Source organism: Eurosta solidaginis, chromosome 3, assembly GCF_040869045.1.
Source record: "Eurosta solidaginis isolate ZX-2024a chromosome 3, ASM4086904v1, whole genome shotgun sequence".
NCBI lineage: Eukaryota > Metazoa > Arthropoda > Insecta > Diptera > Tephritidae > Eurosta > Eurosta solidaginis.
The window spans coordinates 230877612-230903003 of record NC_090321.1 but is presented as its reverse complement, the minus strand read 5'-3'; the positions used below and the strand labels follow the sequence as shown (position 1 = coordinate 230903003).

At 42.8% G+C, this 25392-nt stretch overlaps 2 protein-coding genes and 1 long non-coding RNA gene across 3 annotated transcripts; 2 read left to right on the top strand and 1 right to left on the bottom strand.

Annotated features, from left to right (window-relative positions):
- Nucleotides 1-4133: 4133 nt before the first annotated feature.
- On the top strand, nucleotides 4134-5220 carry LOC137247006 (uncharacterized). Its single transcript, XR_010951756.1, has 3 exons — nucleotides 4134-4291; nucleotides 4459-4561; nucleotides 4641-5220. It is a non-coding gene; the product is annotated as an uncharacterized lncRNA (long non-coding RNA).
- Nucleotides 5221-14367: 9147 nt separating this feature from the next.
- Nucleotides 14368-14831, bottom strand: LOC137247005 (mitochondrial import inner membrane translocase subunit Tim13-like). Its single transcript, XM_067778072.1, has one exon. It carries the CDS (start codon nucleotides 14729-14731, stop codon nucleotides 14474-14476), a length of 258 nt encoding a protein of 85 aa, XP_067634173.1. The 5' UTR covers nucleotides 14732-14831; the 3' UTR covers nucleotides 14368-14473.
- A 2909-nt stretch (nucleotides 14832-17740) lies between these two features.
- Nucleotides 17741-19559, top strand: LOC137245189 (putative methyltransferase C9orf114). The gene is made up of 2 exons (XM_067775457.1): nucleotides 17741-18569; nucleotides 18676-19559. The coding sequence occupies exons 1-2, from the start codon at nucleotides 17840-17842 to the stop codon at nucleotides 19476-19478; spliced, it is 1533 nt and encodes a 510-aa protein (XP_067631558.1). The 5' UTR covers nucleotides 17741-17839; the 3' UTR covers nucleotides 19479-19559.
- The last annotated feature ends 5833 nt before the right edge of the window (nucleotides 19560-25392 follow it).

Genomic DNA, 25392 nt, shown 5'->3' with positions numbered 1-25392 from the left:
GACATTTGGAGTTCATATCCCAATTTACTAGTGACATTAAATACATAAAAGGGGAATTAAACTGTGTTGCGGATGCGTTGTCAAGGATACCCGAGGTTTTAACGTTAGAAACCATTGATGTAAATTTAAAAGAGTTATTTATTGAACAAGGAAAAGATGATGAAATAAAATCATTAGTAGAAAATCTAAATTGTAGACATAAATTAGAACTAATATCAGTTCCATTTTTAAATATTCAAATTTGGTGTGAGACATCACTTAATTTAACAAGGCCATATATACCTCAAGTGTTAAGAAAATTAGTGTTTGAGAAATTACATGTTATAGCCCACGTTGGTATTAAAGCAACACGCCGGTTAATCACTAATAGATATTTTTGGCCAGGAATGAATAAAGATGTAAACCAGTGGGCGAAAGAGTGCATTAATTGTCAAAAAAGTAAAATTTATAGACATACAAAATCGCAAGTTTCGAAAATACCAATTCCAAAAGGACGTTTTGAACATGTACATTTAGATATCGTTGGACCTCTTCCTCCATCACATGATTTTAGGTATATATTAACTTTAATAGATAGGAATTCTCGTTGGCCAGAAGCATATCCTCTTCAAAATATTTCCGCGAAAAATGTGGCAGAAACTTTCTTTCGTGAGTATATATCACGATTTGGAGTTCCGTTGACAATTACAACTGATCAGGGAGCGCAATTTACATCGCAGATTTTTACAGAGCTCTCAAAACTATTAGGAAGTCATAAAATTATAACCACTGCTTATCATCCGCAAGCTAATGGAATAGTTGAACGCTTTCATAGGCAACTTAAAGCTTCAATTATGGCAAGTGGAAGTGCAGCTGAATGGTATGAGGAGTTACCTATAGTGTTGTTAGGTTTGCGATCATCCTATAAAGAAGACATTCAATCTACAGCTGCAGAAATGGTATATGGGGAAAATCTAAGACTTCCTTCACAAATGGTAGTTCGATCTGAAAATAACTTTGACTCATCTGATGTTCTGTTAAAATTAAAACAAAATTTAAAGAATTGTGCATCAAACATATCTCATCATAAAAATTCACTAGTTTATGTTCCAAAAGATTTATATGATTGCAAGTTTGTATTAGTTAGAGTTGATAGAAAGAGAACTGGATTACAAGAGCCATATGAAGGACCATTTGAGGTAATAGAGAAAACACCAAAGTGGTTCAAAATTAATTACTATAATAAATTCATGAATATTTCTATAGACAGAATTAAAACTGCATATTTGGATGCGAGTAAATATAATTTTTTGAATAAAACAAAAAGAGTTACATTTAATTTGTTAAATATGGAACAATTTGGAAGAGGGGAGTAGTGTAGGGATTTACTACACGTTGTTATGAAATACTTGTTATTGTTAAAACTTTAATTTTTCTTTAAAAATCGAGTTTCAAATTTTTATATTTCATGTTATATTTGATGTGAAAATTTTTATTATTTTACTTTTGAATTTATCATTAAACGAATATTTAATTAAAAATGTATCGTGAATATTGAACGAATAAATTGAACAATACCAGATGAGTTGAATATCCATAATTACATATCCTGAATATCCAGATGAGTTGCATATCCTGAATATCCATAATAACACACATTCATAAAACTCTACTCTCACGAAAAAGCCAAACTGGATTTTGCGATCTATTTCCTTGGCATACGCCTCTCTCAATGCCATTGGTATTTCGCGTGCTCGTGCGAACACTGGTGTAGCTCCCGCCTTCAGCTTCACTTTTGCAGGCGGCCCTCTCAACTTACCCGCTGTCGTGTCAAAGACTTCTTCGTAACTTGCAAGGAGATGTTGCAGCCGTTCTCGTTGGTTTTCTGAAAGTTTTGGCGCGGTTGAACTTATAGAGTTAATTTGCCTGGCTGACGAAAATAGCTCCGAAAAGTTAATTTCACGTGCGAATTGTGAGATCCATTCTCTGCCGCAAAGTGTATCGAAATCTTCTTAGACAACATACAGATTCAGGCGCCGTTTACCCTCCCCATTGATGCGGTTACTACAACCCTACCCATGCAGTTCACTCTATGCCCCGTGTAGCTTGTAAATCGTCTGTCTGTTTTTAATAATCTAAAATTCGGTTTTATAGTGCGAAGAGTTTTATAATTAATAATGGCGCATGGGGCACCCGTATCAAGCTCCATCTGTATTTGCTTTTCATCGATATTTACGTGAAGCATTTTTCTGTCTACTGCTTTACATACATTAATGTTGTTCAGCTGCTGAACTGGTTCGAGCTCATCCTCTGAAATCTGATCTAGTTTTGCCTTGCACACTTTTGCAATGTGGCCCAATTTTCCACACGAAAAACATTTGGAGCTACTGAATTTGCAGTCTTTTCTGCTGTGTTGGCCCCACATCCGTAACAATTTGCGGATTTTTCTTTTGGCTTCTTGGTCAACTTTTCAGCATTTGCATTTCTTTTTGTTTTGACTGGTTCGTATCCCAGTTTAAACGTTGGTTCACTTGGTTGTTCCCACTCTGTACACTTCAGATCTGTTGTTGCACTTGGTGTTAGTTCGATTGTGTGCGCAATTTCGTATGCCTCAGTAAAATTGTTTGGTTTTTTACTTATAACCTCATTGCAAATATAGCGTGACTCCACGCCACACAGTAACTGCTCTGTTAACATCCTATCCAAAAAGTCGCCATATTCACAATATGCAGCGCCCTTTTTTAAACGAAGTGCGTACTCGGCAATCGATTCGCCTTTTTCTTGCTTACTTTGTCTAAATTTGATACTTTCAGCATACTTGTTCCGTGAGCCATCAAAATGGTGAATTAACACGGTGTGGACGACCTACTTGACAACACACTTAAGGCACTTAAGGAAAAACTTGACATTAATATAGAATTTCTAGTCAAATATGTTGACGATATCTTCGCAATAGTTAAAAGAAATGACGTGGAACAGATCTTAGAAGCCCTAAACAATTATCATAACAAAATTCAATTTACATATGAAATGGAAAAAGACTGCAGCATTCCCTTCCTCGACGTCAAAATACACAAATGTAATGGAAATCTCGTTTTTGATTGGTATGAAAAACCCCTATCTTCTGGACGTCTAATAAACTTTTTTTCTTCACAACCCCTAAAATATAAAATAAACACGGCGAAAAATCTTATAAGCAAAATTATAACAATAAGCGACGAACAATTTTGGGATAAAAACTTAAGGAAAATTACCGAAATCCTTAAAAATAATAATTATCCGGGCACTCTAATAAAAAGTCTAGTTGATCACAAAATAATGGAAATAAAAAACGAACAAAATATAACAACAATACAAAGAGAGAAAGAAACGAAACAATACTTTAGCGTAACATACATACCTAAACTTACGGAGAACTTCAGCAAAACGCTAACCAACAACAAACACAAAATTGCATTTGCCTACAAATCCAATCATACATTATCGACGATATTCACAAAAACAAAAAGCCCTATTGAGAAGCTCCAACAAAACAACGTTATATATGAAATAACATGTGAAGGCAATGAAAATGAAGAATGCAAGAAAATATACATAGGAACAACAAAACGGCCACTAGGAGTTCGGCTCGCAGAACATGAAGCAGATATACGAAAGAAAAAACAAAGCACAGCATTATGTCAACACACAACGCAAACTGGGCATGCAGCTGATCTACAAAACACAAGAATCATAGACAAAAATAAACAGGGAAAAGCCTTTAAATTAGAAAGCATTGTAAATTTTACCAAGTAGCGCAACTAACAGCTGATCGGTGAAAATTCGCACATTCACACGCACAGTTCTCGACTCAGTTTCAAAACAAAACTTTAGATTATTTAATTCAAATTTTCAAGTGAGATAATACTTACAAATTTATGTATACAGAATATATATGGCATTTTTGTTGTTATTAAAACAATATTTTTATTTATATTAAAGCTTTTATCATTTTTTTTTAACTTTGAAAAATCTCCGAACACCATTAATTCATTATATGACATTCGACTGCCTAGTCCACTGCCTTCCACTCTATTCGCAACATAACCTCTACTTAAGCTGCCAAACTATATAGTAAACAATGCTAGAAAGCCTGCGAATATTGCAAAGAAGAGACAAGACAATAAACAAAAAGGAAGATACAGATGACGTTGCTGCTGCCTACACCCTCTGTCTCTAACATTAATTCGTTTTAGTATGACAATGATACCACTATGGAATGGTACCGAAAATATTTTTAGTTCTAACAAATTTGTTTAAATAGTCCAATTATGTGAGTTTTCTATATAAATCGTGTTATATTATTCGAAGTGTTTTTGCCTCTTGTTTTGTGATATTTGTTTGTATGTAATACTGTGATTACTAATATTGAAATGTTACGCACTTATGCCTTTTCTGTTTTTATATTAATGCATTGCTTTTTGTTATTAAAATACACAGATCGCCCTTGAAAAAGCTAGAGAGACTAGCGAAACGTCGGGTTGGAATGGTGAAATAAGTTTGTTTTTATTTGCACCAAACGCTAATGGTCAAAAGAGCCTAAGTAAGCATTAGTAAATGTTATAAATAAATTGACCGGAAAATCCCAAAATTAACACGGTTTTTATTTCATTGTATTTCAGCGAGTCAGGCGTCTTTTGGCTAACAAGTATTTTTAGTGCGGCGTTCAGCTCTGCCCCCATATACACGAGTACGAATTTGTGTTGTTCCTCTTCTGAAACTTTGCTCAGCTGTAAGGCCCAATCTACGCGTGTGAAAAAATCCTGCACTGAGGATTTGTCTTCTAACTTTTATTCTGCAATACTAAACGGTGGCGGTTTGGTTGCTGCCCGCTGATTTGCATTTGCCCCAGCACTGTGGGACGCCCCCTCTACAGCCACGCGAATTGCCCCTGCCAATGCACCCATTACCCTCTTCAAATCTTCCGGTGTGAGGCTCATCTTTTTAATCCCACTTTTGACACCACTTTTGTGTATGTATATTTACTAAGTTTATTTAATATGAGTGAATATGAACATTTCGATATAAAATGTGTTGAGTTAATACTAAAGAATAAAAAAAAAAAACAAAAAAGAATAAGCAAAAACAGAGTTGCCAAAATGATAAAATTAATTCAGTGTGTGGCGTTACCACTTCGTTTCATACATAACAGCACGTATACCAACGCAGAAGGCGTATCTTTTCATAGTACATTTATAACAGCAAAGAAATAGTCCAACATGAATTAAATGGGGTTAAATGTAAAGTGCTGTCGGATGCGAAAATATGCACGAGCGTCTTTTGCCGATAATATATAATGCATTCTACGGTTGACAAAGCTAGACGGAGGGCGAACACACACGCGCAAAAACATAAATTCAGCGCGTCCCCAATTACCATCACCGCCAAAGAGGTTGAGGATGCCATCGGTCAAGCTAAACCATCTAAAGCGGTGGGCCCTGACGTCATAGCCATGCCGAAGCTTAAAAGCCTAGGAAATGAGGGTTTTAAATATTTAGCACATGTCTTCAACCTGTGGTGGACGGTAGGCATCGGTGCAATTTCGAAACGAAACATCTAACACAAGAGAGTTAAACAAGGGGTGCCACAGGGTGGTGTCCTATCCTCACTTTTGTTTAACTTCTACATATCAAAGCTACCTTCGCCACCAGAAGGAGTTACTATCGTTTCCTACGCCGATGACTACACAATAATGGCCACAGATCGATGAGCTATGTAACAAAATAAAAGGCTACCTTGCTGGGGAAAAGATTAAGAAACGCTTATTACCACTTACAAAGCAATTGGCCAACCGATTGCATGCTACGCGTCCCCAATATGGTCGCCAAGCCTAAAGATTACCCACTGGAAGAAGCTACAGGCCGGCCAAAATACTGCCCCCAGAACCGCCACGGGTTGTCTCCTTATATCCCCAGAACACCATCTACATAATGAGGCGAGAATACTCCCAATAAGGGAAAGAAATCAAATGCTAACCAAACAGTTTCTGTTGAATACCCAGAAACCTGGGCATCCCAACAGACATCTGATTGATGAGCCAACACCGCCCAGGGGCTTAAGGAGTCACTTCCGTAAGCACTATGAGGAAATACAGCACCTGAGAACACAGCCGTATGAAGCCAAAAAACATAAGCAGGTCCTTGGTGAACACCATAAACAGGCGTCGGACCTCTATGTTAGGATTTGCCCGGTGAATCCAGTACTCAAAGAGCAATACCCTCAACTTTCGGAAGAGGAACGCACACTCCCTAGGGAAACGCGAGTCACTCTAGCCCAACTTCGATCTGGATACTGTAACAGGTTAAACTCTTACCTATCCAGAATCAACCTCGACATACAAAATGTATGCCCTGCTTGCAACGTGTCCCCACATGACACCAACCATCTCTTCAATTGTAATATGGAACCAACGCCTCTAAAACTTCTCTCATTATGGTCCACATCTGTTGAAACAGCAAGTTTCCCCGGACTCCTGTTAGAGGACATTGATGACAATTTGTGATTGGTCATACCTATTGGATGGGGCGAAGCACTGCTACAACAACAACAACAACTGTCCAACATGAACAAGTTCTCGATCTTACTTTGCTTTCTAAAAACCTGCTGTTCAGAATAGCTTACTGCTGATACATTCAGTTTTCTTTCTTCACTAATGATGATCAATATCCACCCGAATCGTCAATCGGCTATTAAGGCTTCGCAGTCGGTGATGGTGTATTTAAATATGACCCTCGATGCCTGTGCGACTGAATTTAAGTCTAAGTTGAACGATGATCAAATATAGACAGATTGTGGACATAGTGTCTTCTAGATAGACAGGATTTGGTATAAACTAGATCTGCCCTCGTTTTCAGATTCTTGGAGCTATAAAGTCACACAAGGTACATACCCGCCCTCCACATGGAACTTGGGGGTGGGGAGGGAGGGATGGCCTGAAGGTTTAATGTGGCCATATAAATCGTTCCCGAGATGGTCGGGCTAGCACCTTAATGGTGTTGCGTTACCGGGGCGTAGCGGATCTGTATTCGGCAAAGGACCATCACATCGACAACACTCCCCAAAGCCTTCGGGGAGTAACCTTACCGCTACAACAACATCAACAACAGGTACAAGCCCCACCATCTCAAGACCGAGGGGTAGGGCTGGCTTTAAATTGGATTGTGGAAGCTATCAAATGCCTTAGAAATACCCGCGGTGTTATTGTTGTAGCCGCGACCGATCACAAATTGTCATCAATATCCTCTAACGGGAGTCCAAGGAAACTTGCCGTTTCAACAGGGGTGGACCATAAGGAAAGGGGTGTTAGAGGCGTTGGTTCCACATTACAATTAAAGAGATGGTTCGTGTCATGTGGGGACACATTGCCAGCCGGGCATACATTTTGTATGTCGGGGTTGATTCTGGATAGGTAAGAGTTTAACCTGTTACAGTATCCAGAACGAAGTGGAGCAAGAGTGACACGCGTTTCCCTGGGGAGTATGCGTTCCTCTTCCGCGAGTTTTGGGATAATTTTCTTTAAGTACTGGATTCACCGGGCAATTCCCGGCATAAAGGTCCGACGCCTGTTTATGGAGTTCACCAAGGCCCTGCTTGTGTTTTTTCACTTCATACGGCTGGGTTCTCAGGTGCCGTATTTCCTCAAAATGCTTACGGAGATGACTCCTTAAGCCCCTAGGCGGTGCTGGTTCATCAATCAGATGTCTGTTGTGATGCCCAGGTTTCTGGGTATTCAACAGGAACTGTTTGGTCAGCATCTCATTTCTCTCCCTGATGGGGAGTATTCTCGCCTCAATATGCAGATGGTGTTCTGGGGACATAAGAAGACAGCCCGTGGCGATTCTGAGAGCAGTATTTTGGCAGGCCTGTAGTTTCTTCCAGTGGGTAATTTTTAGGCTTGGCTTGCTTTGTATGTAGTCATGAGCGTTTCGCGTGGATGTTCAAAATGGTCGACATTTGGGACGTCCATGTTGTAAATAAGGTCGCGGAAGATTTAGTCGGTTAATGCCAGGTTTCGCGAGGCGAAAAAACTGGAGAGATCAGGGAGGTGGCCGTTTATTTTATTGCATAGCGCATCGATCTTTGGGCCTGGGCCTGTGGCCATTATTGTGCAGTCATCGGCGTAGGAAACGATTGTGACTCCTTCCGGTGGTGAAGGTAGCTTAGATATGTAGAAATTAAACAAAAGTGGCGATAGGACACCACCCTGTGGCACCCCTTGTTTAATTCTCCTTGGTTTTGATGTTTCGTGTCTAAATTGCACCGATGCCTGCCGACCACCCAGATAATTTGCGGTCCACCTTTTAAGACATGGGGGAAGGGTAGACCCTTCCAGGTCTTGCAGTAACGAGCCATGGTTGACCGTATCAAAAGCTTTTGATAGGTCTAGCGCTACGAGTACTGTTCTATGGTAGGGGTATTGTTTTAAACCGCAATTTATCTGGGTGCTGATGGCATTTAGCGCGGTGGCATTTACCCCTAGAGTGGCGGCGTCACCCCTCATGCACTTCAGAATTCTGCAGTTCAACTGTAATGGACTAACTGGGAAGATTACGGAGATAGTCGATTTCATGAAGCGGCACAACATCCGCATTGCTGCGATTCAAGAGACTATACTCACAGCAAGATCTGCATTGCAGACCTGCTCTGGTTATAATGTCCACAGGAAAGACCGCGAGAGCGGAAATGGAGGCGGCCTCGCGTTTATTATACACCACTCTGTGCAATATCATATATTTGATCCTGGCATCGATCGCAGGGACAATGTCTTAGAACGTCAAGGCCTATCTGTCCGGTCAGGCGATGCAAATCTAGAAATCATCAACATCTACATCCCTCCTGTCACCTGTTGCCCCAGTGGATACCGCCCTAATATCAGGGTCTTACTCACTGGCAACAATCGCATTATCTTGGGCGATTTCAATGCCCATCATGATCTATGGCATTCAAACTTGCGGGCGGACAGTAGGGGTGAGATGTTGGCGGATCAAATAGAAGAAACGACGTTCTGCACAATAAACGGAGACGCTCCCACACGTATGGTAGGAAGCTGTCATAGCTCGCCAGATATCTCAATCGTGAGCGCAGAACTCGTAAACTGCGTCAACTGGCAGCCGATCGTAACATTGGCATCCGACCACCTGCCCATACTTATTTCGTTCGAGCGTACCGCCGACTTCATCGTCACCGAAAAACGCACTTTCATAAACTTCAAAAAAGGAAAGTGGGAAGAATATAAATCTGCAACAGACAGCAGCTTTGCTGTTCTCCCTATCCCGACTGATGCCCGCCAAGGGGAGCGTGCCTTCCGTAAGGTCATTGAATCCGCCTCGGCACATTTCATTCCCGCCGGGAGAATTCCTGAAATCCGGCCCCACTTCCCGGCGGAGGCCGCGAGCTTAGCGAGGGAACGCGACCTTATAAGACAGCTTGATCCAGGCGACCCCCAAATAAGGGATATAAACCAACGCATCAGATTGCTTGTGGACGAACACAAGCGGGCGAAATGGGAAGAGCACCTAAGAGGTTGTAACCTCTCTACCGGTGTAGGTAAACTTTGGTCCACCGTAAAGTCCCTATCGAATCCGACTAAGCACAAAGACAAAGTTTCCATCGCCTTTGGCGATAAGGTGCTGTCGGATGCGAAAAAATGCGCGAGCGCTTTCTGCCGACAATATATAATGCATCCTACGGTCGACAAAGATAGACGGAGAGCCAATAGACACGCACATAAACACAAACTCAGCGCGTCACCAATTACCATCACCGCTAGAGAGGTTGAGGACGCCATTGGTCGCGCTAAACCATCCAAAGCAGTGGGCCCAGACGGCATAGCCATGCCGATGCTTAAAAACCTAGGGAAAGAGGTTCAAATATTTAGCGCATGTCTTCAACCTGTCTCTTTCCACCTTTGTCATACCCGAGAAATGGAAAATGGCCAAGGTGGTACCGCTACTAAAGCCTGGGAAACCAGCTAACTTAGGTGAGTCATATCGTCCGATATCTCTCCTATCGCCAGTGGCAAAGACGCTTGAAACCATTTTGCTCCCTTATTTCCAAGCACATTTGCAGCTAGCCCCTCATCAGCATGGCTTCAGAAAACTCCATAGCACTACCTCCGCGCTAAATGTCATTAGCACCCAGATAAATTGTGGTTTGAATCAATATCCCCACCATAGAACAGTACTCGTAGCGTTAGACCTATCAAAAGCTTTTGATACGGTCAACCATGGCTCGTTACTGCAAGACCAGGAAGGGTCTACCCTTCCCCCATGTCTTAAAAGGTGGACCGCAAATTATCTGGGTGGTCGGCAGGCACCGGTGCAATTCAGAAACGAAACATCAAAACAAAGGAGAATTAAACAAGGGGTGCCACAGGGTGGTGTCCTATCCCCACTTTTGTTTAATTTCTACATATCTAAGCTACCTTCACCACCGGAAGGAGTCACAATCGTTTCCTACGCCGATGACTGCACGATAATGGCCACAGGCCCAGGCCCAGAGATCGATGAGCTGTGCAATAAAATAAACGGCTATCTCCCTGATCTCTCCAGTTTTTTCGCCTCGCGAAACCTGGCATTGTCACCGACTAAATCTTCCGCGACCTTATTTACAACATGGACGACCATATTGAACATCCACGTCGATGGCACTACGCTACCGACTGTCCTACACCCCAAAATCTTGGGTGTGACGTTTGATCAGGATCTACATTTTGGTGCGCACGAAACCGCAATTATTCCAAGAATTCAGAGCCGTAATAAAATCCTCAAATCCCTTGCTGGCAGTACCTGGGGAAAAGATATAGAAACGCTCTTGACCACATACAAAGCAATTAGCCAGCCGATTACGTGCTACGCGTCACCCATATGGTCGCCAGGCCTAAAAACCACCCACTGGAAGAAACTACAGGCCTGCCAAAATACTGCTCTCAGAATCGCCACGGGCTGTCTTCTTATGTCCCCAGAACACCATCTGCATAATGAGGCGAGAATACTCCCCATCAGGGAGAGAAATGAGATGCTGACCAAACAGTTTCTGTTGAATACCCAGAAACCTGGGCATCCCAACAGACATCTGATTGACGAACCAGCACCGCCTAGGGGCCTAAGGAGTCATCTCCGTAAGCATTTTGAGGAAATACGGCACCTGAGAACCCAGCCGTATGAAGCGGAAAAACACAAGCAGGTCCTTGGTGAACTCCATAGACAGGCGTCGGACCTTTATGTCGGGAATTGCCCGGTGAATCCAGTACTTGAAGAAAAATATCCAGAACTCGCAGAAGAGGAACGCATACTCCCCAGGGAAACGCGTGTCACTCTTGCTCAACTTCGTTCTGGATACTGTAACAGGTTAAACTCTTACCTATCCAGAATCAACCCCGACATACAAAATGTATGCCCTGCTTGCAATGTGTCCCCACATGACACCAACCATCTCTTTAATTGTAATGTGGAACCAACGCCTCTAACACCCCTTTCCTTATGGTCCACCCCTGTTGAAACGGCAAGTTTCCTTGGACTCCCGTTAGAGGATATTGATGACAATTTGTGATCGGTTGCGGCTATTAGGTGGGGCGAGCATTGCTACAACAACAACAACAACAGCGCGGTGGTGATGCTATGGAGTTTTCTGAAGCCCTGCTGATGAGGGACTAGCTGCAAATTTGCTTGGAAATGAGGGAGCAAAATGGCTTCAAGCGTCTTTGCCACTGGCGATAGGAGAGATATCGGACGATACGACTCACTATGTTAGCTGGTTTCCCAGGCTTTAGTAGCGGGACCACCTTGGCCATTTTCCATTTCTCGGGTATGACAAAGGTGGAAAGAGACAGGTTGAAGACATGCGCCAAATATTTGAAACCCTCTTTCCCTAGGCTTTTAAGCATCGGCATAGCTATCCCGTCTGGGCCCACTGCTTTGGGTGGTTTGGCACGACCAATGGCGTCCTCAACCTCTTTAGCGGTGATGGTGATTAGTGACGCGCTGAATTTGTGTTTATGTGCGTGTCTATTGGGTCTCCTTCTATCTTTTTTTCGCATCCGACAGCACTTTGTCGCCAAAGGCGATGGAAACTTTGTCATTGTGCGTAGACGGATTCGATAGGGACTTTACGGTGGACCAAAGTTTACCCACACCGGTAGAGAGGTTACAACCTCTTAGGTGCTCCTCCCATTTCGCCCGCTTGTGTTCATCCACAAGCAATCTGATGCGTTGGTTTATATCCCTCATTTGGGGTCGCCGGGAAGTGGGGCCGGATTTCGGGAATTCTCCCGGCGGAAATGAAACGTGCCGAGGCGGATTCAATGACCTTACGGAAGGCACGCTCCCCTTGGCGGGCATCAGTCGGGATAGCGAGGGCAGCAAAGCGGTTGTCTGTAAAGGATTTATATTCTTCCCACTTTCCTTTTTTGAAGTTTATGAAAGTGCGTTTTTCAGTGACAATGAAGTCGGCGGTACGCTCGAGCGAAATAAGTATGGGCAGGTGGTCGGATGCCAATGTTACCATCGGCTGCCAGTTGACGCAGTTTACGAGTTCTGCGCTCACGATTGAGATATCTGGCGAGCTGTGACAGATTCCTACCATACGTGTGGGGGCGTCTCCGTTTATTGTGCAGAACGTCGTTTCTTCTATTTGATCTGCCAACAGCTCACCCCTACTGTCCGCCCACAAGTTTGAATGCCATAGATCATGATGGGCATTGAAATCGCCCAAGATAATGCGATTGTTGCCAGTGAGTAAGGCCCTGATATTAGGGCGGTATCCACTGGGGCAACAGGTGGCAGGAGGGATGTAGATGTTGATGATTTCTAGGTTTGCATCGCCTGACCGGACAGATAGGCCTTGACGTTCTAAGACATTGTCCCTGCGGTCGATGCCAGGATTAAATATATAATATTGCACAGAGTGGTGTATGATAAACGCGAGGCCGCCTCCATTTTCGCTCTCGCGGTCTTTCCTGTGGACATTATACCCAGAGCAGGTCTGCAATGCAGATATTGCTGTGAGTTTAGTCTCTTGAATCGCAGCAATGCGTATGTTGTGCCGCTTCATGAAATCGACCATCTCCGTAATCTTCCCAGTTAGTCCATTATAGTTTAACTGCAGAATTCTGAAGTGCATAAGGGAAGACGCCGCCACTTTGGGGGTAAGTGACGGGTGACTACGCCTGGGTTGTGGAAGGCCAGGACGCAGTTGCTGTTGTGGCCCTGGGACTGGGCGTCCTTGGGCAAGCATTGGGGTACCCGGATGATTTGGGTTTGCGACCTGGCAACATGGCGCGATGAAACCCGTCGGGGGTTGCCGTCGCGGAGACCAGAACATCTAGGAAAGTGGCACCGCCCAAGGCAGGAGCTGCATTGGGCGGATGTCGCAAACCTATATAGGAGGTAGGGACTAATAGTCTGTTTCCCTGACCTGCACGATTGCTGCTGGAAAAGAGGGGGGAGAAGACGGGGGCAGGGGCTGATGCTCAGCATTGCTACCAACTCTACTACGAAGGTAGTAGTTATGAGTGGTATCAGCTGTTTTAGTTGGCGCCGTGGGGCGCGAGCAGCAGCGGGTACTTGTTGTGGCTTGCTGAACAGCGGGGCTGCTGGAAGGTAGTGGGGGGCACTTAGGCGTAGACTACGGGACGCCCTTGGGCGTGAACAGCAAGGAGCCACAAAAGATTTATAAAGGTTACGTGGACGTCGGGTTTCGGGATCAAGCCCAGAACAAACTGTCCGATGCAACCATCCCTTGCACGAGACACACTGAACAGAGTATGACCGTCCTAAAAAGATTCTTTTCCGGCAGATGCAGCAAAACCATTTCTCAGGACCGGGGTCAGGAGACGGACCCGGATTGAATTCGGTGCCTTCCCGGAGTAAGAGAGTATGGAGCAGTCATGCTGCAAGGAGCTGCTGGGAGGATGACAATTTGTGGGAGGGACGAAACAAATTAAATGGGGTATATACCCGCCGTAGAGCAAGATTGTCATACGATACGGCCTGCGCTCCAGCTACTGAGTTTTGTAGTAGTGCATGGATAATCAATGTTATCCAAAGTACAAATTTCTTATAATCGATCTACCGTTTTTAAACTTATACCGGCGAACAATTTTCTTTTAACACCATTTAGCACTTCTCGATTCAAACGTTCGTAAGGTTGCAAGTCTTTAAACTTGCTATATGCTGGGTATATCCTCTCCTTTGCATAGGGCAAACACATATTCTCCATTGTGGGGTCTTATGTAAACGATTGTGCATGACAATATACACGTGCAATATCAAAATTAAATTCAGTAAATAAAAGTTACTGCACCAAATAATAAAGTTAATTTTGCATTGCTGTCAATTATATACAATGCAGTTATAAGGAGCTAAATAAATAAGTATTTTATTACAATAAAAAAAAATCATGTACATCCAACACTTTTTAACATCCGGGCCAAGCGCACACTTCTAAAGGTAAATTTCTATATTTTGTTTTGCTCTCTTTGTAGGCGATTACTGTATGTACGTGATACCAAATTCCATGAGTCCATATATCGATCCATACACATAGAAATGCATTTCTGTTCAGAGGAATCCAATGAGATTCCGGGTTTGGCAATACATTTCTTGAAGCATTTTTCTGTCATTTTCGTCAACAATTCCTGTGCATTGGCCACCGCTAATTGTTGTTTGACTTGGTCGATAAGTTCTTGTTTTTCACTGTTTGATAACGATGTCATTCTCTTAATTTATTTCTTAAAATAAGTTCTTAGAAACATTTATGCAACAGTAATTCACAATTTGGTGATAAAAAGAACAATTGACATAAATTATGGATGAACCGACACTATCTGATGCTCGATTTAATATATCCGATATTTGTTATCGATAATTTCACAAATGTTCGGAATCACTAATTCTGTGTTCCCAAACAATAGCTATCATCCCTGCAAAATCCTAAGCCAGATAAATAATTTTGCATGTAAATGAAACAACAACGATTTGAGTCAGATAAATCCAGGTTCAATTTGTGAGCCAGATAATTTGTTTGCAACGCGGCCTTTAATATACCTACTTTTTCAAAAATAGATGTCGCTGCCTAGCCTTTCGCCGTATGAGTTAAATGAAAAACAGCGGCGACATCTGCCTATCACTTCTCACGTGTGCGAAAATTTCAAGACATCTGCTTCTCAAGTCTCTCAATGATCCAGAGCTTTCCCGTGAGAATTGAGCGTGAGCCGGAGCTGTAAAACTCACTGAAAGACGGCAAATGTAAAATGAAGGTCTTATGCGGTAGTTACCCACCGACGTGTGCCGTACGTAAGGACGTTTGTCGTACCAAGCACGTTTGACCGAACTCTCAAGTCCGTAGGAATCAATGTGTGCGTCTGTGTACATGTACATAAGATATTTGTGTGTGTATTGTTTACAGATAAGCACTGTTGCCATTGACCATTTTGCATGTATGCTTATGGAAACATCAACTTTTTCCAATTTAATTTTTGATATTGTAAAATGCCGGAATACTATTAAATAAGTATAAATAGATTAAATATTTATAATCAGCACTTTTACATAATTATTTCGAATTATTTTCACAATTTTTCAAACTTTAATTAGGCGTTTTTGCATAAAATTGCAAACGGTCAAAAATTAGCGCACAAAAGTTTACTAGGCAACTCTGTCTACTGAGAGAGCGATCAGCTGACACGTTCTTACGGAAAAAATCAAAATTGTTTTGATTTCTACGTTCCGGGCTACGTACGTACGGGCGTTGCACGTCGGTGAGTTTTCGTTTACATTGCACACTCATAAGATAGGTCGTGTCAGCTGACACGTTTTTTCTACGTACGTTCGTGAGTAACCACGGCTTTAGACCTAGTTTATACATAACGAGTTTATCTACATTTTCGTACTTAACTCCTAATTGTTAATTATAAAACTAGATTTCCCATATAAATGTTCCCCTCGATTAGCTGTAGTTATGAATAAATTTTAGAGTTGCTGACGCATAGTCATAGTCAAAAAAAAAAAAAAAAAATAGGTTTTAAATTTAGTTGCAGGTTTTTGACATCAATTACTATGGGCTATCTGTCAAAAAAGCTGCAACTAAATTTAAAACCCATTTAATTTAACTACGGCTATGCGCCGCTGATTTTTTTCATAGAAAAAGTTTCACCACTAGAGTGTAATCACTAATTGGAAGCATTGTGAATCCAACTAAGTGTGATATCTTCTGCATAGACGTCAAAATACCAAAGTGATTGGATCACCTGATTTGTAATTGACTATCGCTGTCTCATTCTGTATCTCTTTCTATCACCCGCTGAAGATAGCCGGCCCTATGCGCCGCCATATTGAACACCCTGTCAAAACGCTAAAAAGTAGCCATATTGAACATCCTGTCAGGCAGTTGACAGATAAGATATCACACTTAGTTTGATTCACAATGCTTGATGCTTTCTGTTTGTGTGGTGACCGGGCAAGCGACAATCACATAACCACCCATTGCTTTGGTTACCATGGCAGCATTTTATGTGCCGTTGCCAACCAGTATAAAGGGCGAATTAATGGTGACTTATAATCATAAAGCCATAACCAGATAAAACAGCTGCTCGAACCTGCCTTAAGAAAAAGAGTTAGCGTTATGGTATGGCACCATTAAGGGCGAATTAATGGTGACCTATAACCATAAAGCCATAACCAGATAAAACAGCTGATCGAACCTCCTTATGGAAATCAATGTAATCGAGTTAGCGTTATGGTATGACACCATTAATCGATTACATTGATTTCCATAATGTAGGTTCGATCAGCTGTTTTATCTGGTTATGGCTTTATGGTTATAAGCCACCATTAATTCGCCCTTTAATCGATTACATTGATTTCCATAAGGCAGGTTCGATCAGCTGTTTTATCTGGTTATGGCTTTATGGTTATAAGTCACCATTAATTCGCCCTTAAGGCCATTTAATGGTGACTTATAACCATAAAACCATAACCAGATAAAACAGCTGTTCGAACCCACCTTATGGAGATCAATGTAATCGATTAATGGTGCCATACCATAACGTTAACGCCATAACCATACCATAGCCAAACAATTGGTTTTTGGTTTCTCGCCATACCCATGACCTAAAAATATTTGAGTTGGTGAATTTAATAACTTTTTGTAGATTTTATTCATTGTTTTGGATACGTTATTACTAACGGCTGAATTCTGTATTTCAGTCTCATCTAAAGTCTCTAAATTTGAGATTTTCCTTTAGAGACAATTTTTGTGACCTGAGATGATTTCGGTATTCAAGGACGAACTAATGATGACTTATAACCATAAAGCCATAACCAGATAAAACAGCTGATCTAACCTACCTGGAAATCAATGTAATCGATTAATGGTGCCATACCATAATGCTAACTCGATTACATTGATTTCCATAAGGTAGGTGTGATCAGCTGTTTTATCTGGTTATGGCTTTTTGGTTATGTTATCATTAATTCGCCCTTCAGTAAACGAAAGTCACAAAAACAATTCACAATTAAGAGACTTATTTTTTGTGGAATATGTTTGTAATTTTATGCGTTTTCTTCATTTTTATGAAATGTTCACTTATTTTAGGTTAAGGCACCAGTAATCGATCACATTGGAGATGGTTATGGATATGGGTATGGTTACGACTATGGCGTTAGGGTTAATGAAGTTTAATTAGACCTTTAGTTTTTTATTCAACACACCAAAAAAGTGCTTCCGCAACAGCTTATTTGTTGTGACACGTGCAGGGTGAATTTAATTTAATTAAAAGCGAATAGTTTTTACTATTTACAGTCGTATAAACAATAATAAAAAAATGCCTCCAGTTTTAGCAGGTAGAGAACCTCTTAAATCTTGGAAGAAAATAAACGAAGAGCGTAAAGCATTAAAAAAGCAACGCAAGCAAGAGAAATTGTTGAGGGAACTCGAAAAGAACGCACAATCAGAATTAGATGCGACCAGTGCCAAAAATACACAAGCTGCAGCAAAATCTAAACTACCGCCTTCCACAATTAGCATAGCGGTTCCAGGTTCCATACTGGAGAATGCACAGTCAGCTGAGTTACGCTGCTATGTGGCAGGGCAAATAGCGCGTGCGGCCTGCATATTCCGAGTAAGTGAAATTATTGTATTTGATGATGTGGGTGTAGCAACGGCACGTGAAACAAAACGAAACTATGATACAGACGATGGAGCAGAAGAAGGCACAGTGAATGGTAGTGGTGGTGGAATGATGTCTACAACAGTGCGTAGCAGCTGTTTGCAATTGGCACGCATACTACAGTACTTGGAATGTCCACAGTATTTGCGTAAATTTTTCTTCCCTCTACATAACGATTTGAAATACTCCGGTCTATTGAATCCATTGGACACGCCACATCATTTGCGACTACAAAATGTGTTTCTTTATCGCGAGGGAATTATTACGGAGAAGAAAGCAAAAGATGGATTCTCCTATGTTAATGCTGGTCTATTGAATGATGTGCTTGTAAATAAGGCTATCAAACAGGGTGTGCGGGTAACAGTCAGACTCGACAACGTACGAGGTAAGTATATAGCTGACTTGAAAGTGTGGAAAATATTCCAATGTTATCAGATTCTTAAAAGGAAAGTACAAACATAATTTTCATTCAATTCCTCTTCATCTTCTAGACAACAATAAGAAACTTCGCGGCACAGTGGTCAGTCCGGATGAACCACGTCGGGAAACTGGCGTCTATTGGGGCTATACAGTGCGTATTGCGCATTCACTTGTTGAAATATTTACCAAATCACCATTCGCTGGCGGTTATGATCTTACTGTGGGAACATCAGATCGTGGTACTAATATACATGAAGTACCCAATCGTTCATATGATTATAATCATTTGCTTGTTGTCTTTGGTGGACTCCGAGGTTTGGAGGAGGCACTGTTGAATGATGAGAAATTGAATGTTGATGACCCAGCCTTACTTTTTGATCATTATATAAATGTATTACCGCGTCAAGGTTCACGAACAATACGAACCGAAGAAGCAATACTTATTGCCTTAGCAGCTCTTCAAGAAAAATTACAACCTAAAGTAAAGGAAGTAGAAGAAAACCTAGATGAATATCAATTGCCACGTAGTGATGATACAGGAGTTCGACCAGATGTTATTAAAAATCATAAAAAGTGTAAACTTCTCGATAATGATAGCAACAACACAGGCATGCAATATGATCAGCAAGTGATGGAAGATACAACGTTTGGGGAGGAGGACCGTAATTCACCTAAAAGAGCTAAAAAGTGTAAAAAAAGCAAGAATGAGAGCTTTAATGGCTTTAAAACAGAACTAAAATCACAAACGAAAGTAAGCAAACAGTTGAATGTCAGCGCGAATATGAATTATGATGATTTCGAAGATGTCGCTGTGAATGATAGCATTACAACGAAAGCGCCTCACGATTTGGGTGACTTAAGTCGCTTCGATTAGTAGAATTGTATATATTCATGCTTCATGAAATTTTAATTTGCTAGAGTTTGAGTTTTAATAAAAGATAAGCTTTTATGTAAACTTTTGTTATTTATTGCTCACCGCTCACCTTTATACATAAACATATACGCAAATGCATATGATATTCAAATATGCTAGCCTTCATTCTAGTATAATAATATAACTTATTTAAATTAATCAACATTTTATATGCGTGTACTACTTATGTATATATGTATGTAAATACATACTTAAATAATTATCTTATAATACTTTACTCCCAATTTACTATTACTATGTTTGTATACAAATGTATGTATTTAAGTCTATAAGTATTTTCACGTTTAAACAAGCCAGAATAATCTATTACATATAAACTTTACTAAATAAGTTTTTCATTAGACAAACACCGACTAAATACTATATTACAACGGTTTTCATCTTGATATTAGAAAACAATACACTTGCTACATATGTATGTTTGACACTTACCTTTATAGTTATATTAACATAGATAAGCCAAACACTAGATTAAAATCAACTTGCCAGTTTGTTATATCATTTATACTTAAGCTTTCATTTTGTTGTTGTAGCAGTTCTTCGCGTCATCCAATAGGTGCGACTACTGCTGTTGTTGTAGCAGTGCTTCGCCTCACCTAATAGTTGCGACCGATCACAAATTCTCATCAATATCCTCTAACGGGAGTCCAAGGAAACTTGCTGTTTCAACAGGGGTGGACCATAATGAAAGGGGTGTTAGAGGCGTTGGTTCCACATTACAATTAAAGAGATGGTTGGTGTCATGTGGGTACACATTGCAAGCGGGGCATACATTTTGTATGTCGGTGTTGGATCTGGATAGGTAAGAGTTTAACCTGTTACAGTATCCAGAACGAAGTTGAGCTAGAGTGACTCGCGTTTCCCTGGGGAGTATGCGTTCCTTTTCCGCATGTTTTGGGTACTGTTCTTTGAGTACTGCATTCACCGGGAAATTCCCGGCATAAAGGTCCGACACCTGTTTGTGGAGTTCACCAAGGACCTGCTTGTGTTTTTTGCTTCATACGCCTGAGTTCTCAGGTGCCGTATTTCCTCAAATTGCTTACGGAGATGACTCCTTAAGTCCCTAGGCGGTGTTGGCTCATCAATCAGATGGCTGTTGGAATGCCCAGGTTTCTCGGTATTCAACAGAAACTGTTTGGTTAGCATCTCATTTCTCTCCCTGATGGGGAGTATTCTCGCCTCATTATGTAGATGGTGTTCTGGGGACATAAAAAGACAGCCCGTGGCGATTCTGAGAGCATTATTTTGGCAGGCCTGTAGCTTCTTCCAGTGGGTAACTTTTAGGCTTGGCGACCATATAGGGGACGCGTAGCACGCAATCGGCTGGCCAATTGCTTTGTATGTGGTAATGAGCGCTTCTTTATCTTTTCCCCAAGTACTGCCAGCAAGGGATTTGAGGATTTTATTACGGCTCTGGATTTTCGGAACAATTGCGGCTGCGTGCTCACCAAAATGTAGATCCTGATCAAACGTCACACCCAAGATTTTGGGGTGTAGGACAGTCGGTAGCGTAGTGCCATCTACGTGAATGTTCAAAATGGTCGACATTTGGGACGTCCATGTTGTAAATAAGGTCGCAGAGGATTTAGTCGTTGATAATGCCAGGTTTCGCGAGGAGAGATCAGGAAGGTAGCCGTTTACTCTGTTGCAAAGCTCATCGATCTGTGGGCCTGGCCCTGTGGCCATTATTGTGCAGTCATCGGCGTAGGAAACGATAGTAATTTCTTCTGGTGGCGAAGGTAGATTTGATATGTAGAAGTTAAACAAAAGTGGGTATAGAACACCACCCTGTGGCACCCCTTGTTTAATTCTTCTTGGTTTTGATGTTTCATTTCTGAATTGCACCGATGCCTGCCGACCACCCAGATAATTTGCGGTCCACCTTTTAAGACATGGGGGAAGGGTAGACCCTTCCAGGTCTTGCAGTGACGTGCCATGGTTGACCGTATCAAAAGCTTTTGATAGGCCTAGCGCAACGAGTACTGTTCTACGGTGGGGGTTTTGATTTAAACCGCAATTTATCTGGGTGCTGATGGCATTTAGCGCGGTGGTGGTGCTATGGAGTTTTCTGAAGCCATGATGATGACAGGCTAGCTGCAAATTTGCTTTGAAGTAGGGGAGCAAAATGGCTTCAAGCGTCTTTGCTACTGGCGGTAGGAGAGATATCGGGCGATACGGCTCTCCCATGTTAGCTGGTTTCCCAGGCTTTAATAGCGGGACCACCTTGGCCATTTTTCTGGTATGACAAAGGTGGAAAGAGACAGGTTGAAAACATGTGCTAAGTATTTGAAACCCTCTTTCCCTAGGCTTTTAAGCATCGGCATGGCTATGCCGTCTGGGCCCACTGCTTTGGATGGTTTAGCATGACCAATGGCATCTTCAACCTCTCTGGCGGTGATGGTAATTTGTGACGCGCTGAATGTATGTTTATGTGCGTGTCTGTTGGCCCTCCGTCTATCTTTGTCGACCGTAGAATGCATTATATATTGTCGGCAGAAAGCGCTTACGCATTTTTTCGCATCCGACAGCACTTTATCGCCAAAGGCGATGGAAACTTTGTCATTGTGCGTAGACGGATTCGATAGGGACTTTACGGTGAACCAAAGTTTACCTACACCGGCAGAGAGGTTACAACCGCTTAGGTGCTCCTCCCATTTCGCCCGCTTGTGTTCATCCACAAGCAATTTGATGCGTTTGTTTATTTCCCTTATTTGAGGGTCGCCGGGATCGAGCTGCCTTATAAGATCACGTTCTCTCGCTAAATTTGCGGCCTCTGCCGAGAAGTGGGGCCGAATTTCGGGAATTCTACCGGCGGGAATGAAACGTGCCGAGGCGGATTCAAAGACCGTGAGGAAAGCACGCTCCCATTGGTGGGCATCAGTCGGGATAGGGAGGGCAGTAAAGCGGTTGTCTGTAAAGGATTTGTATTCGTCCCACTTTCCCTTTTTAAAGTATATGAAAGTGCGTTTTTCTGTGACGATGAAGTCGGCGGTACGCTCGAGCGAAATAAGTATATGCAGGTGGTCGGATGCCAATGTTACCATCGGCTGCCAGTTGACGCAGTTTACGAGTTCTGCGCTCACGATTGAAATATCCGGCGAACTGTGACAGCTTCCTACCATACGTGTGGGGGCGTCTCCGTTTATTGTGCAGAACGTCGTTTCTTCTATTTGATCCGCCAACATCTCACCCCTACTGTCCGCCCGCAAGTTTGAATGCCATAGATCGTGATGGGCATTGAAATCGCCTAAGATAATGCGATTGCTGCCAGTGAGTAAGGCGCTGATATTAGGGCGGTATCCACTGGGGCAACAGATGGCAGGAGGGATGTAGATGTTGATGATTTCTAGGTTTGCATGGCCTGACCGAACAGATAAGCCTTGATGTTCTAAGACTTTGTCCCTGCGGTCAATGCCGGGATAAAATATATGATATTGCACAGAGTGGTGTATGATAAACGCGAGGCCGCCTCCATTTCCGCTCTCGCGATCTTTTCTGTGGACATTATGCCCAGAACAGGCTGCAGTGCAGATCTTGCTCTGAATTTAGTCTCTTGAATCGCAGCAATGCGGATGTTGTGCCGCTTCATGAAATCGACTATCTCCGTGATCTTCCCAGTTAATCCATTACAGTTTAACTGCAGAATTCTGAAGTGCATAGGGGGAGACGTCGCCACTCTGGGAGTAAGTGACGGGTGACTACGCCTGGGTTGTGGAAGGATAGGACGCAGCTGCTGTTGTGGCGCTGGGACTGGGTAAGCATTGGGGTACCCGGTGTATTTGGGTATGCGGCCAGGCAACATGGCGCAATGAAATCCGTCGGGGGTTGCCGTCGCGGATACCAGAACATCTAGGAAAGTGGCACCGTCCATGACAGGAGCTGCATTGGGCGGATGTCGCAAACATATATATTCTGTGCTGGCAAACACAATTGTACACAATTGCTGCCGGAAAAGAGGGGGGGGGGGGGGGGGGGGGGGGAGAAGACGGGCAGGGCTGATGCTCGGCATTTCTCCAGACTCTACTACGGAGATTGTAGGTATGAGTGGAAGCAGCCGTGTGCGTTGGTGGCGCCGTGGGGCGCGAGCAGCAGCGGATACTTGTGGCTTGCTGAGCAGTGGCTGCTGGAAGGTAGCGGGGGGGGGGGGGTGCTAAGGCGCAGACTACGGGACGTCCTAGGGCGTGAACAGCAAGGAGCCACAAAAGATTTATAGAAGTTACGTGGACGTCTGGTTTTGGGATCTAGCCAAGAACAACCTGTCCGATGCAACCATCCCTTACACGAGACATACTGACAAGAGTATGACCGTCCCAAAAAGATTCCTTTCCGCAGATGCAGCAAAACCATTTCTCAGGACCGGGGTCAGGAGACGGACCCGGATTGGGTTCGATACCTTCCCGGAGCAAGAGAATATGGAGCAGTCCCGCTGCGAGGAGCTGCTGGGAGGATGATAATTTGTGGGAGGGAAGCAATAAATTAAATGGGGTTACACTGAAATGACAGTCCTTGGTCGGGAAAAATCCTGAGTCGCTCCGGTACATAGAAGTGCCTTGGAAGTGCGACTACTCTTCCAATTGATCTTAGACTCGAAAAAGATGGTTGGTATCATGTTTGGATACGTTGCAAGCGTGACATACATTATGTGTTTCGGGGTTGGTGCTGGATAGGTAAGAGCTTAACCTGTTACAGTATCCAGATTGAGGTGTGATGCGCGCATCTCTGGGGAGATTGCTTTACTCTTCTGTGGGTTCAGGGTATTCAACTTTAAGAATGGGGTTCGCCGGGCGATTCCTGTCATAGAGGTCCGACGCCTTTTTATTTATGGGACAGCCGTAGATTGCGATACAATTAAGTGAAATTCAGAATGACCCGTTGTGATATTGCAATTACCTATTCTCTTTTCGAACTGAACTATGCCAACCACCCACGTACGCTTCCCACGGCAGCCGATTCTATGTACCGGAGCGACTGGAGATTTTTCCGACCAAGGTTGTCTTTTCAATGTTACCCCATTTAATTTCTTGCGTCCCTCCCACAAATTGTCATCCTCCTAGAAGAACCTTGCAGCAGGATTGAGAAATGGTTGTTTTGCGTGTGCCAGACGATAACGATCATACCAGGGTGTCATGTGCAAAGAATGGCTACATCGAACGGGGTGTTCTGGGCTAGATCCCAACATTCGTAGACCCCGGCATTTCGTTCATCAATTTTAAACAAGGAAAGTAGAAGAAATATAAAGATAATCTTTTCTCTGCCCTACCAATCCGAACTGATGCCCGTCAAGGAACGTGCTTTCCTCAAGGTCATTGAACCTGCGTCGCCTCGTTTCATTCCCGACGGACGAATTTTGGAAATCCGGCCACATTTTCCAACGAGGCCGTAACCTTAGCAAGAGAAAGTGCCCTTGTAAGACAGTAAGCCCTGGCGACCTTCAAATTAGGGACATAAACCTGCGCTGCAGACAGCTTGTAGACAAACCCAAGCGGGAGAAACAAATCAAATGGGGTTAAACCTGAAAAAACTTGGGCATCCCAACAGGCATCTGATTGATGAGCCAACACCGCCCAGGGGCTTAAGGAGTCATCTCGGTAAGCATTATGAGGAAATACGGCACCTGAGAACTCAGCCGTATGAAGCCGAAAAACACAAGCAGGTCCTCAGTGAACTCCACAAACAGGCGTCGGAACTTTCTGCCGGGAATTTCCCGGTGAATCCAGTACTCAAAGAACAGTACCCAAAACTTGCTGAAGAGGAACACACACTCCCCAGGGGAACGCGAGTTACTCTAGCTCAACTTCGATCTGGGTACTGTAACAGGTTAAAATCTTACCTATCCAGAATCAACCCCGACATA

What these genes read in the sequence shown, in the direction of transcription:
- LOC137247005 (XM_067778072.1), bottom strand. Translation starts at nt 14,731, where the DNA reads ATGACATCGTTATCAAACAGTGAAAAACAAGAACTTATCGACCAAGTC.
- LOC137245189 (XM_067775457.1), top strand. Translation starts at nt 17,840, where the DNA reads ATGCCTCCAGTTTTAGCAGGTAGAGAACCTCTTAAATCTTGGAAGAAA. An exon ending in CAGACTCGACAACGTACGAG is followed by an intron (nt 18,570 to 18,675) that starts GTAAGTATATAG and finishes TTCATCTTCTAG; the next exon opens with ACAACAATAAGAAACTTCGC.